Here is a 15405-nt window from a genome sequence, read left to right as displayed (position 1 = left end):
CATGCCAGCTTTGCCTTGTTGGCTTTAGACAAAGTTTACATCCTACACTGCAACACTAAAGCTGACACAGAGTAAGAAAGTATAAATAATTTATACTCAAAGGTGAGTAAATGCATCCTACTTGCAAAACTGGAAGAGCTACTAAAGTTAACATCAAGTCAAATAGTGACATCTTATGTTATCTGATATCAGATCATAAACTTAGGAAATCCTTAAAGCCTTAACATCACAGTTAACAACATAATTCTTGAATAGCATCATTGTTTTGCCTTTTTATCTTGTACAATGTCAAATAAGTTAAGTAATACAAAATGAGAAGCAGCAGCTGGTAATTAAAAAGGGAACATGCAAACAATAGTAATATGATCATTCCCACACCAAGCCTGTTGATGGTCATGACAATGCTGGCCACAAACAGCTGATTCTTTTTTAAATTTTTTAACTGGTATACCACAAGGGTTTTTGCTCTCTTTGCCAGACTCCAAAGTTGAAGGGCAGCAACAAATCATCCTAATCCCTTCATGAGACAAGCCTTCCTCTGCTGGTGTTGACAGAGCAAAACCAATACCACTAAAAATAACATTGGGACTGATATACCTGACCCCAGAGTCTAGTCTGACCCTCTGCCAGGTAGCTTGTTGCCTTAAATATATATTTTTTCATTCATCACTGCAGGAATGCTTTCATCAGATCATGGTCTAGGCATTACCTCCTGACCAATTTCTCAAGGCTAGTTTCTTACAATATCTCTATCCACAAATTTGTGGAATGGCATTCTTGATACTCCTAAGTCAGCCATATGGGGCACTATGATAGCTTGAACCACTCAAGAGTTCTGGTGTATGGATATATGACAGGCAAAAGATGCTCAAGTATCTTGAGGGCCTAGCGACTAAACATTTACCATTTTATTTGCTTTTAACAATTTCGTAATCCCATAGCTTCATAATAATAGTCCCTGCAATATCATATCTCCAAACACCACATCTCTAAATTTGAGTTGCACAAGTGTTGCCCGTTTTGGGAGGCTTGACAGGTTTTTTTTGTGTGAGAGAGAACACTGAATGATTGTCACCACCTGAGTGGAAGGAATGGCACTGATTTGCACAGAAAATTTGTTAAACGTGCTTGATCACTTCAGTAGCCTCAGTGTAAGAAAAAGATTGATTTTTATGAAGACAGTTCTAACAGAAAATTGTATATTGTGCACAATCTGCTCTAGTGTAATTCTATAAAGTGTAAAACTAGACTGCATTTTTGATAAGTTTTTATCCAATCTTTGGGTTACCAAGAGGTTGGATACTTCTGCCACATAAGAGCATCATTTTCAGTTACTTTCCATTTACTTGTTGTCACAACATATGACAAATAATAAACTATGTGTAATAAATATGTAAAAGTACAACAACCTCAAGCTAAACGATAATGCGAGATCTGCATGAATGCACTACCATTTACCTTTGAACAAAGGAGGGATATACCCAATACTTTCTTTCAGTAGTTAATTCTTATGTAAAACCAACCAAGTTATAAGCCATATACAATTCTTCCATCCTGGCGACACACTGTGAACTCAGCTATGGCAGGAGGAGCCAACCACAGGGCAGTTGCTGATTTTTTGTCTGGTGACTAGTGGCAGTCAGGCAAGACTACAATTCCTACTGAACAATTTTACTAGCTCCTGTAAAGTGCCATTGTACAGTTTATTATCTGTCTTACTATTTTCTTACATTTACTGGCCTGTCCCTTCATCATACATCTATACCTGGTTGTCCTGCAATCTCCTATAATAACAAATAAAAAGAGGTTGGTACAGCTAACTGAAAGGTTAGCTTTGCTAATCATTAACTTTGCAAAGGCTAGACCACTAAGCAAATTAGAAGAAGTTAATTCTAACAGCTAACATATAAATTTAGCTCATTTTTTATAATCTAAGAACTTTAAAAACACTCAAAATCTGAAATTTTGATACATATACTGTAGCTTAACATTCTAAGACCAGATGATAATCACAGGTAATGAGACTCCTGACCCTCACTCTCTTCACCCTGAGTGGCCTCTGCCTCACCCATAGCTGCTGTAGGCTCCTTAACAAGCCTACCATCCTCAAGCAAAACAAAAAATCGTCACTTTCTTTAACAATAAGTGATAACGTACACTGCCGCTGCTGAAACTGTAAGACTGTCTGTAACCTGACAGTTTTGTAAGTGAACTAAACTCAGATCTGCAGAGATACACAATGCTGCTCAGCTGTTGCTGCATCAACAATCATGCCTTGCCACATTTACACACAATCAGCCAATAGCATGCCTGACTGACTGTGATAGACACACCCACGACAGACATGAATGAGTTCTGTTCGTGGGCTTGAAGTTAGGTGAACTAACTGGTTTGCCTACAATATCCAAAATTAACAGAGAAGCATCCCTACTAAGGTTGGGCGACTATACAAAACTCCAACCAAAAGTTAGTTTTCTTTCCTTTTCAAGTTGTCTTTAACAATAAGTGCCCCCCCCCCCACCCTCTTCCCTCTCTATCTTTAGGAAACATCTGCTAACCAGCTATTTCAAATTCCAGCCCGATGTTGAATTCATTTATGTATGCTTTTCCCCTAAAAATTTTTTTTTTATTCCCTAGAATTTTACCATTAGTATAGTAAGCCCTCTTGGACACTCCTACAATTCATACACAGCTGCTTATTTGTAAACTGTAAAGCATATCCACCCCTACTGGTCATACAGCGAGTGGTCAACCTTGGGGCATGATGGCAATGGTGGATATAATACATGTTGGAGTACATAGACTAGAAATGTATGGGATCCCTGCACCTACATCCTTTTATGCACATTTGCATTTTCTAAAAATCTGCAGTCACTTTCACATTCTCATTTGCAATTAAATACACATCTACATTTGCATTATCATAGTGCCTTATCACGGTCAACATCCACATCCGCACCAATAAAAGGTGTTATATTGGTTTCAGTCTGTCAAGACACAATGACCTCTTAAGACCAAGAAATTTGCTAAGCTGAGTAAATAGAGCAAAAACTCTCCTTATCAGTACTCTCTCTCACACTTCCTTTCATGCTCCTCCTCTCACTCTTTCACACTTTCACTCCAAAATTTCCATAAAATTTCAGCTTGATCTGACAGATGGGAGATGCCAGGTTCTTCAAGTTGGAAAAAGAAAAAGTTCAATTATAAAATGCATAGAATGAAACTCAAAAGCATTCAGTGCATCAAGGCCCTGGGTGTCAATATCGCATCAAACCTTCAAGTCTCATAGCAATGCATTAAGGCACCAAATAAAGTGAACAGAATACTGGGCTTCATTAAGAGAAACTTCTCATTCAAGAATACAGATGAAATACTTTCACTGTACAATAGTTTGGTCCAGCCCCACTTGGAATATGCAGTACAGTTTTGGTCTCACCACCATGCAAAGGACATTGCTAAATTAGGTGTTCAGTACAGGGCAACAAAAATGACCTTCCACAACAAACTCATTTTCTTGAGGAACATCCCCTCTAAGAAAAGTGATCTAATGTTTCAAAATACTCATTGGCTTCATGAATGTGGACGAATCCAAATTGTTTATGATCGACACATTCTGAATGAGAAATAATGACAAAACTTAAACAAATAAATTCAGACTGCCAAAACTTTCTTCACCAACGATGTGGGGTGAAAATGGAATAAGTTCCAACCTTTAGTGGTCCAGTGCAATACAACTGACTCATTTAAAAAAGCTTGGACACTTCCTTCAACTTAATATTTACTAAGGCAGAAATGCAAAACCTTGGTGGCATTTGATAATATAATTTCACTTAGGTTTAAGGACAGACCTCCTAGTCTTTAGAATAGGGTTAAAGTGGTCTGACTATCAATGTAAATTCTTTCTCTCTGCAAGAAACTAGTAATATTACAAATAAGAAACTACATACAAGCATTCAGTCCTTAATAACTAAAACTACTGCCATGTGGGAATTAGTGATTCTGTAACTAAATAATAATTGAATTTGCCAAAGAAAGTCATCTTGATAGCTTCTCGTTCACAGACTGGAGACCACACTAGCCAACAAGTGGTGATTGAAAAGAGAGAAAAAACAGTGGTCTTTATTCCTTAAGAAGTACAACAATCACAACTGGGAGTCTGGGAGCCTCGCTGCCTTTCCTAATCCACGCTACATCTTGTCTCACTAGCTGACTGCCTGAACCCTGTAACCCATTCTCTATCGACTCACTATGCGCATTAACCCTTCTATACATCATTTTTCAGTCTAGAATGTTCTCATGAGCTCCAGTCCCAGAGAGTGTAGACAAGTCCAGAGTAGCACACTAATCACTAGAGAACTTCCCAGACCCAGTACAATGCAGCAGCATGATGATATTTTGTCTTTTGATGTGATGGATAATCCTAGCCTTTGATATAGTTTCTAAAGGTGCTGAAATTATGATAAGTAAATAAAGTGAAAATTAAATAAGGGCACATGAGCACAGCTGATTCGTAGGTAAAAGCTGCCAAGACGAAGAAGACATTCCTTATTTTCTCAGATTTGGCTACTCGGGAATTTTTTTCCCATCAAGAAAAATTCAACTAGCACTGCTGTAGAGGATCACTGTCCCACAGCACCGTGTTGCAATACTTTTAGCTCCCCAACTATAATTATGTATGATGACCACAGGAAGTTACAGATACTTTCAGCTCTATAAGGGCTAGGAAGGATTGGAAAATAATACTCTCGTACTTTTCAAACAACAGAAACTTGAGAGGATAAGCTCATATTCACACAGAGCCCCCTTGACATGTTCCCTCTGGGCAGTGACCAGAAACCATGCTTAACAGACCATGCTTTCCCCACAGGTATTCAGACTATCAGCATATAAGATGAAGTCAGGCCCACAAGAAATATCTTTGAACCCAAATGGTGTATATATATTTATCACAAAATATTCTTACACACGTGCACATGCACACACACACACACATTGGTATCAATAAAGGTAAGGTGCAAAACACATGAATAAATACAGATTATGAATAAAATGAGTAAATGTTAAAAATGAGTAAATGTTATATGTTAGTGAATGCAGATGATCCGTTTCATGCTACGAAGATACTGATTTACAAATATCACACACACACACACACACACATGTACATACACACTCACAAAAATCCCTCACATCCCTCACTGCAGTGGTTTACAACAATCAATCGGTTTGAACACTCCACTATAAATAATCTACAGAATTGAGGCAAAAGTTTAGTGCAGAATGGTATGACAAAAACAAACTAACCTGAGTTTAACGTGATGATACCTATCCTTATGGCAAGCCAGCACATACACCCATTGCATGTTAATGATTAGATTCTGAATGGCTATTTCTTGAATATTATACAAAGTTGATTCATTGTACAAAATAATTGAATTATAAATATTTGTTCATAAAAACTAAAAATTAATATAATTAACACAAGATATCTAAATAAATGATAAATAGTTTAACATTAAATGAACACACTTTGCACATGCCAAATTATATCAGTTAATAAATACATGTTACTCAATACTGATTACTCAGTAAATACATTTATCTAAGTACAACACAACACACCAATTCTAAATTTCCTCAATTTCCTTCCCACTTGCATATAGTCAATCAGTTTATATCAGATGCTTTGTTCCCTCCAGCAACTTGATCTACAGGAGTGCATTTTATGTAATACTGAAAATATTCTCTTCTGCTTGAAAATCAGCAGTTGAGGTACATTAAAAAGTTAAACTAACCACCAGTTTAAAGAAGAATATTGGCAGCGGTGAGAGCTGCCGCCACAAGAGTCAGTAGGTGAGGTAACAGGTACTGGGTGTGGGACAGGAGAGCTGAAGCACTGCTGGCCTGGGAGCACGGCGTCACCTTGAGCATTTGTGTGATCAGAGATCCTAAGATATTGGCTGGAGTTTCATCATCACACTTTGATGTATATTTCACCACACATTCCTTCGCTTCATTCAATTTCCTGCAATTAGAAAGTCAAGAAAGCCATTAATGTAACTAAATAAAAAAGCAGAAACATAATGACTTACCTGTACTAATGGCTAATAAAATGTTACTACATATTTATATTCTTGCAAACCCATTCACATGGTGGTCACACTGTACCTTGTGTCATCACCCTTCACTTCTCTATACACTACAGCAACAATTCATGCCACACATATCTGCCTCTCTCTGTTCAAGATAATTATGCCTTCCTTTCTTGAACTGGAACAACATGTGCCATACATTCTACCTCCCTTTGTCTTTTCCTACTGTTGCGTGACCTTTATGGCCAATTGTCAATCTTAAATTCCATTTTCTTTTTAACCCTCTGAGTACCGCGCTATGGCGAGAAAACTAGTACACCCCATACCGCACTATGTGCAAAATTTTTTTTTTCTTTCAAAACACTCGAATCTATCCCAAAACCATAAAAAATGTTGTCATTCCCCTTTCCGGCTAGAAAGTGTACCCTTCATTCCTCACGCAGCCCGCCCCCCCCCCCCCATTCCTCCCGCGGCCCGCCGAGCTTAAGCGGCCATGCCCGCCCGTTCAAGCCACACGTTTTCACTTTTCACTTTTACACTCAACTTACAATCATGAACAATTATATATCGGTGAGAAAATACCGGTTTTTAAATATAAATGACGATACGGTATCATGTATGGGAAGGGTATCACATTTTGTTTTTGTTTTGGTGGTGTTTTGTGGTAAGGTTTATCCCATAGGATCACGAAGAACCGAGAGGCACCAACTCTCTAGCTATCAGCTACTACCCGGCGCTGGTCTTCGGGAACCAAACTTTTCGCGAACCGAGGTCGAGTGTGTGTAAGGTTAATGTAGTCACGATATCAATGGTCACCCGTATCGGCAGGCGTATGTGGTGATCATCGATACTTGACGTCAGTGTTTTTACAGTTAAAACTAATGCTCTGAAAACTTAATCAAGAGTGACAACCTTCTGCTTCCAGGAATATATGAAATTCAAATACTCCAACAGTGGTTTATGTGGAAAAAATATCTTCCACTATAAGCCATACCCTTGCTTAGGATGAACACGAGGACCACAACCAGAATCACATATGGCTGTAATTATCAAACTTGTAATGACACATGCAACTTTAAGGTGTGTGTATATTATCTAAAATATATTAATTATGTGTAATTCTATGTCTTTTTTCTTACTTAGAATACTGGTACTTGGTAACCCAGGAACAGTCCCACATGCAAAATTAATTTGAGTGTACAAACACCAAGCCCCGGCCCAAAGACAGGATAAGATTACATGGAGACAAGACACTGTATTAATACAGTCTGTGTTTCTGTGGTCACAAAGATGGAATAACAGAGGCTTCTATCAGAAGGAAAATTTAGTTACCAAAATATTTATGTAGAAAAATGAATATATACTGAAGGCATACTTACTTGCAGTTCTCCTCACTAAGAGTGAATCTTGCAAGATTTATTGAGTCAGCATCTTCAATTAACTCCTTAATTTCTGGTACTTTCTCTTCAACGCATACTTTAATACTCTCCGAGTGGTTCTTCAGACAATCCACTCCTTTCTCTGCCATGAACACTGAAAAGAAACATTAAAACACTATAATACAAACACCTGAACAGACATACTTCACCTTCAGCAGCGGTCCCCAGCCTGCAGGTCCATGGGCACTGTGGCTCCCTTGGAGACTCACGATGGAGCCCGCAGGGTGCCTTGGAAACTTGTGACACAGAATTCTTTCTCAAGTTATGATCTGTATTTGTAAACTTTTTAAATTCATAACACTATTTGCTTGGGTCTTTTTATTTCTTATTTCCCAGTCCATCACTCTTTTGTCCATCTAATATCTTCTCTTACATACATGTCCTGAGCATTGCCATTTCTTGAATTTAATTGCTTTTATTATGTCATCTACTTTTCTGTTCTCTTATCTATTAGCAAATGTTCTTAGCCACCACAGTGATCTCTCCATTCCTCTTTGGGAACTCCTTAATTTCTTTTCTGGAGACTAGACCAATGTCTGTCTCTAATCCACATGTCATGACAGGGAGAACACACTGACAGAAAACCTTTCACTTCAAGCCAACAGTAGACAGCCTCTCAATATGTCGCCTAGTTTTCAGAAAGGACTTTAGCTGGCCCAGCCTTACAAGTCTTTTTATTTTGAGTTCAAGAGAGATTTGTTTGTATCAGTTGTCGTAAGTACACATTTATTTACTGTTTCTAAAGTTTCCTCTTCGATGGTTTTCTGCCCAACTTGAGAACAATTATCAAATATGAATTTAATACTCTTATTTATCTTTAGTTTTACGACTAGACTCTCCCTGCTAAATTCTGTTTTCATATGCTGCACTTCACTACCAGTTTCACTACAAAGAAGTCATCTGCATTTCCAAGATTATTTACGTATTCATTTATTATATTAATTCCCTTATTTATCCCATTACGCTTTAACCACATTCAAATTTTTAAAAAATTGTTCCCTAGACTGACTAGAATTTAATGTGTCGGAAACGTACAACATTGTTTTTACTCCAACCCTAAGTCCAGATTTGAAGCAGTTGTTTTTCCTCCTGGCATCAGGCATCAAGTCCCCCCGCCCTACAACTGCCTTTGTTTGCACTTGTTCCCCCTCCCTAAGGAAACAGCACATCTATGACCTCACTTAAAAAAAAAAATTTTTTATCAGATATGATTGTTCTATGACTTGTTTTCTGATGTAATATTTTCCTTTGGTAATCAGTTAATTCTAGTGACATTTCCACTGATATTGGGCATGTTTCACTTGTAATAAAAGAAGTTCAGCAAGTGTAGGACTATTTTGAGGGCAGACCCAACAAACTAACACATACTTACAAGCAATTCTGTCACCGTCGTTGTGGCACACAAAGTCTATGCCGGCATCAATGGCTTTGCGGACAACACCAAGGTCCTGTTTTTCCTGTTCATTGGTGCAGCGCTCTAACTTGGCAAACACATCCTCAGCACATGCCATAAATGCATCCCTCTTCCTGCAAGATGAGATCATAAATGAATTGTGAGTCAACCAGAAGTATCTATGTCATATGCAGTACTGATAGGGTAAAGGATGGGATATGAGAAAGGTGTAGAATACAAATATCATATGATTAGTTAACTGTGGAGAGTGAGCTGATAGGGTATGCTTACAAAGAAAGGATGGAGGGGATGGATTATGAAATTGACCAACACCAGTAAAGTTCAAAGTCTTTGCCCCATTTCAGGGGGGGTCTGTTATAATGGTGATACTAGAGTGGTCATACAGCACCAAGCCTTTGCCCAAATGTGATGTATTACTATGCCTGCCTCAGACCATAATTTTGTGCTAATTGTACTATTATTGGAGTAAATAATACATGCACCAAGGTAAATAAGCATCCAGCAAGGGTTAGTCTAAGTCCAACTGCTCTAAAACATGAAAAGGTAGTGCAATATAAATTTTCCATAAGTTGACAATGTCTGAACCAGGCACAGAAAACACAACAGTGCACTCAAGACAGAAGATGCTCCGGCAAATGCAGAAGTGCTACACATCTCATGGAAGAACAACTAACTGCACTGTACACACCTCAAGTACTATTTTATAATTTGTGTAAATGGCAATATATTTATGATAAGGCTGATACTTTCTATTTTAAATTCTTATCATTTAGAGGGGCATACACAATTAAGTGTATGCTAATTCTAATTAGATTATCATGAAAAAAGATAAAATCTGCACCTTAATAGCTCAATAAATATCATAAAATTGCCAAAAACTTACTTGCAGTACTTTTTGAAGACCAAATCCAGTTCTCCTCTTTCAATGCTTTTGTTCACCTCTCGCATCAGCTTATCCATCTTGATCTGGCCCTGTATACACACCATGAACTCACCTATAGACTTCTGTAAGGAGATAAGAATGTATTGAGCATGCAAACATATGAACTCAGAATGCTTGTAATATTCTCTGTTCACAAATAAGTTTCAAACACTATGGTGAACAATAAACCAAATAGAGAAGGCACCCAGCCTCCTTTTCTGGCATCATTTGTCATGCCAAGCAACTTTTTTTACCTTTAATGCCAATCATAATTGGCTATTTCAAGGCTAGATGTAAGAAACATATAAATTGCAAGATATGCATTAATCTTTAAACTGTATTATTATTTTTTATACACAACCCTTATTAAAATATCAAACCATCCACAAATAATTTACAAACCCCATGACTTTCCCTGCTCTGGAGGAGGCCAGCTAGTAGGCCTACAGGTCAAGTGCATGACTGCACAAAAAAATGGTAGAGGTCTCCCTCCCTACATGATACCTCAGTAAATAATGGTTCACACAGGCCATCTGTTTTACTAGCTGTTGTTTGTCTAGCGATTAGCCTGCCCATTACTTGATGTTTTTTTGACATTGGTTATATACTGCATAGGGATTTATCTGCCTTTCTTTGTAGATTTATGCAGGTACAAAAATGTTCTTTTACAATTTACCTAAATTTTGATGAAACCATTAGGTTTAGAAGAATTTTATTACATGTAACTACACTTGACTCAAAATCCAGGGTCCAGCAATTGCAAGACATACACCCAGTCAAGTCAGGGAACTGAAATATTATTCAGAGCTATAAATTTCTGGTCCTGCTATGTCCAGTGGTTTCCAGATATATGCCTGGCCAAGTTCAGGTATCGAAACAAAGTCTGGGCTTACATCTGATTTTGTCCCAAAGTCAATGCCTGCCTTACCTGCTAAGTGGCCATGTACTCGTCTAACATAGTTATTGTTGTCTTGTGTTGCTAAGCAGCTGTGCCCTAACAAATGCATGTGTATACAGTATGTACTGAAATAACATACATAAATAATTCACATCAGTATAATGATTTTGCTCAACTGGAAACAAGCAAAAGAAAATAGTGAATGCTGCATCACGGCTGCCGATATGCTGTCTGCTTGTTTACATTCATTGCCTGAGCAGCCGCTTGTACTTATGTTCCAAGTTTTTGACCGATTTCATATTTTTATTCACCGATTTTTATAGAAGTATTCATCAGTAAACAATTTGCGTGGTATGATATGCTTAAGCACCTGGAGTAAAAAAAAAAAAAATAAATAAATAAATAAATAAATAAAAATAAAGTAGAAAAGGGGGGACACCGTGACCAGTGTCGATGGTGTGTCCTTTGTTGACAAGTAATTCAATTCATCAAATAACTTGTTTAAGTCAATCATTCCTAAATGTGCTGCTTGAATGTCCCATACAGTGTGTGTTGACCAGCAGGCTTGCTAACTTTCTCCGTTTTCTCCAAGCAGCTGCCATTCTTGTTCCCACTGCTGTCTCTGCTCCAGCCTCACATGACAACATCTCTCCCAGATAGCAGGACCATTCCACCATTTGAAGGCTATCTCCTTCCACCTCCATAGTCTCCTCCTCCTTCCTCTGTTCCCTGTCCCCTCTCTTATGCTGGGCACATGTAATTCACCCCTGCTTGATTTACATTTCTCAGCCCTAAGCATCTCTTATAGCACCACTTCCCACATCCCGTGCACATGATGGGAGTTAGTATCCACTCCTCTTCCACAACAGATACAGGGGGGTCTTCCTGTCTCCAGTCTCGCTCCAGGGACTTTCCTTGTACCATCACCTTAGTTTTTCCCACGTTAATCTTCAACCCTCTCTTCTCCATCTCTGTCTTTCATGTTCTAAACCTGTCCATTGCATCCTCCTCACTCACTGCACTTATCACCACATCATCCACATACAATTCCCACAAGCCTCTTCTCTTCTCCTGTGTCACCTCCTCCATCACCACCACAAACAATAGGGAGCTCAGACCTGACCTCTGATGGTCACAAAGAGAGCCATCACCAACATAACCAATCTCTCCAGAACTTTGTCCTCTTAATGCCCATCTAATCACCACTAATTGCTCTTCTATTGTCATGTATGTCTCTTACTGACATTCAAATCTTCCAGAAAACCGTAGGAAAGAATGTAGACGAAACAACTGTGAAAATAGTCCTGCAGCAGCCAAAAAACAAATCTTACCACGGTTGAAATCCTTCAGGCTCTAACCTATGGGGGGAATTCAGCCCCTTCTGGTCACTAAAAAACAGGTGAATATACATTAGCCTCCTAATGGGTGAGCTTTACACCCTCAACCTCCCTGTCTGCACACTTCATTAGGCTATTCTGCTGCCTGCAGCCACATGGGTTCCCACACACATTTCATGGCTATTTTCACACTTGTTTTGATCTCTACAATCTTCTCTATGGTTTTCTGGGAGGTTTGAAGGTTAACAGAAGACGTATGACAACAGAAGAGCAGCAGAGATGAGATAGGGATGGGTGCATAAGCCCAAACATTTACATACTTGATAAAATCATAATGCACTGACACTTCAAGTAGTAATAATTATTCAGCTAAATTGACCATGGGGGTAGTTGACGGTAAAAAGTTGAGCAAGGGTACAACTGGCCCAAAAGTTTGAACACTGATTTAGACAAGACTCCACAGACACATAATCAACAATGCTTTTTAGCATGTGACAGGCTCTGAAGGCAACCCTATGTAACTCATACTCACCAACAGTAAACAAGTGAAATTAACCATTATTTTAACAATAAAATGTAATAACCTGGAAACTGATCTGCACCAAAATGAGAGAATGTGGTACAAAATGTAACAAAGAAGGGGACCTCACCTCTATGTCCTTCATAGCTTGCTCACCAGCAGTGGTTCGGCAGTGTTCCTTCCATTCACTGACTGAAGATATGTTGTTAAGGTCTGGGATGTCTCCCAGGTCTAGTTGTTGGCTGACTGTAGGTGAAACTATCAAATACCCTGTAAAAGACAAAGGTTCAAATGAAGAATATACTGAGGTATGCTATACCCAGGCTTTCATATATTTCCTCCATCTTTTAGCCTGGGATAGTGTATAATCGTTACACTATTATCAACACGCTATACACATTCTAAATATAAGATTGTGTGATCTAACACCTGTGATGGGTAGATGCTTCATTGGTAGACACCACTCTATAATAGGTGGTCATATCTAGGCTACCAGTATACATGTTCCTCTCTCTCCATTAAGAATTCATTCGTTACCCAACCAAGGTGGGTCATGGAACAACTGCATGTGTGGAGACTGGGGACCTGCACTGCCTTGAGCCTCCTATGTCCACATCTATGTGCACTGCCTTCTTTCATGTGCCAGCACTGTTACTACAGGATTTTTAGTTCCTTGTAATCAGAGCCAGAATCAATTTGGGTGGGGGTGACATGGGAGTTGAGTGAAGTAGCTCTTTGCTCACTAACAAAACTTTTAAAAGGAAGTACGTCTGTGAACAGCGTCGTGATTGGCAGTGGGGATTATATCTACTACTGGTCCAGTGTGGTATGTTAACTCTGGGCACTCATGGTGCATATATTTTATATCTTCGTTATGATGCATCAGCAGTGCATGTTAATTGAGGTGAGAGTATGCCGTCGAATATTAAAATAGAAATTGAAAATATTAGAAATTGAGTTATATGATGTCCCAACATCTACTGGCTCAGAGGCATTGAGCGCTGATGTATTTTTTTTGTCAACCATAAATTTAAATGCCCATAGCGAAGGGATTTAAATACCCCGAGTGTGGCCGTGGCGCGCTTGGAGTCATTATGGTGGTTTTTTTTGCAATGTAGAATGCATAACAATCACTTATAAATGCATTCTAGTTTATCACACAACTCAGTTGGTGCCTCTCGTCATGTCATGCCACCCCTCAAGGCCAGTGCTCCACGGCCTCCAACCTCAGTGCGTGTGGAACAACGCTGTTTGGAAGGGAACCTCAGCGGCAGACAAAGAAAAAAAAAAAAGCATGTCAGCACAAAAACTTTCAGATTTTAGAATTTCGGATTAAGGATTTTCAACCTGTACTGACAATCGGGTGTAGTTCTGGAGTTGTACCTGGTACACGGGGGGAATGCTTTAGGCAGAGCTTTAGGCTGGCAGCAGGTCCAGCCAAGTCAGATGGCACCTCCTCCTGCCCTGAGGTGCCTGTAATCAACAATACCAGGCCACATCACACCTGCATCCCAGGACAGCGGCCAAGTTCCGGGCCAACGCTCTTAGGGATTACACCACTCAGGACAACGCTCAGGTGACAGGATGACTGATGACTTGGGGAACGTTCACTCATCACTGGGGGGTCCTAGGTACACTGGGTGAATGTTGAGGTGAACGTTGGGTGAAGGGATGACTGGATGAACGTAGGCGTGAAGGGACGACTGGATGAACGTTGAAGTGAAGGGAAGACTGGATGAACGAGATGATGAACGTTGAAGTGAAGGGAAGACTGGATGAACGAGATGATGAACGTTGAAGTGAAGGGAAGACTGGATGAACGAGATGATGAACGTTGAAGTGAAGGGAAGACTGGATGAACGAGATGATGAACGTTGAAGTGAAGGGAAAACTGGATGAACGAGATGATGAACGTTGAAGTGAAGGGATGACTAAATGAACATAGGCGTGAAGGGGTGACTGGATGAACGAGTGATGAACGTAAAGCGATGACTGATGAACGTAGGGATGACTCAATAATGCCTCACCCGAGAAAATCGCCGTCACTAGGATGGTCAACGCCTGCCCTCCCATCTTGACGTTCCTTTCCCTTGTACGTTCCAAAGCAAATGACACAGGAAAGATACAAAGACACAGAAAGGATATGTGTTAAATCCTTGAGTCCGCTATGTGTCCGCTGTGCCTCCGTCCGCAGTCCGCACGTCACTGACCAACCTTTCCCTGAGCCTGAGGAAGGTTGCTAATGCTGTGAGGTGCCAATGCTCATGTATCTGGCATCTCCCTTTGGTTTTTCTATGTTATTTGGGGTCATTTGTTGCTTTTCAGTGTATATCTTTAAGTAATATCGTAAGGGTTTAATTGTATAGCTTATGGAGGAAGGTTGGAAGATGATCGAGAGGTGCCAATGTTCATGTATCTGGCATCTCCCTTTGGTTTTTCTATGTTATTTTGGGTTATTTGTTGTTCTTCAGTGTATATCTTTAAGTAATATCATAAGGGTTTAATTGTATAACCCATGTAAAGTCTGAAGGAAGGTTGCAAGATGATGAGAGGTGCCAGTGTGTGTGTGTGTGTGTGTGTGTGTGTGTGTGTGTGTGTCATTTCTTATTGTTTTTTCTACGTTATTTCAGTCTTTTTTTTTTTGCTTAGAGTAATATTGTAAAGTTTGAATCATATATCTACTGTCTGAAGATGCTAAGTACGTGTGCATGTGTGTGACAATATCCCTAATTGGTTTTTCTATGTTATTTCAGTCATTTAATTGTTGCTCTTCAGTGTATACA

The 15405-nt window shown here is 39.3% G+C and overlaps 1 protein-coding gene across 1 annotated transcript; it reads right to left on the bottom strand.

The window, feature by feature from the left end:
• Positions 1-4105: 4105 nt before the first annotated feature.
• On the bottom strand, positions 4106-14828 carry LOC126981018 (27 kDa hemolymph glycoprotein-like). The gene is made up of 6 exons (XM_050831645.1): positions 14650-14828; positions 12753-12892; positions 9829-9950; positions 8904-9058; positions 7472-7625; positions 4106-6025 (listed from the first exon to the last, which is right to left on the bottom strand). The coding sequence occupies exons 1-6, from the start codon at positions 14693-14695 to the stop codon at positions 5803-5805; spliced, it is 840 nt and encodes a 279-aa protein (XP_050687602.1). The 5' UTR covers positions 14696-14828; the 3' UTR covers positions 4106-5802.
• Positions 14829-15405: the final 577 nt, after the last annotated feature.

This window comes from Eriocheir sinensis, chromosome 46 (genome assembly GCF_024679095.1).
Source record: "Eriocheir sinensis breed Jianghai 21 chromosome 46, ASM2467909v1, whole genome shotgun sequence".
Lineage (NCBI taxonomy): Eukaryota > Metazoa > Arthropoda > Malacostraca > Decapoda > Varunidae > Eriocheir > Eriocheir sinensis.
The sequence above is the reverse complement of the archived record's forward strand: the minus strand, read 5'-3'. Positions and strand labels throughout refer to the sequence as shown.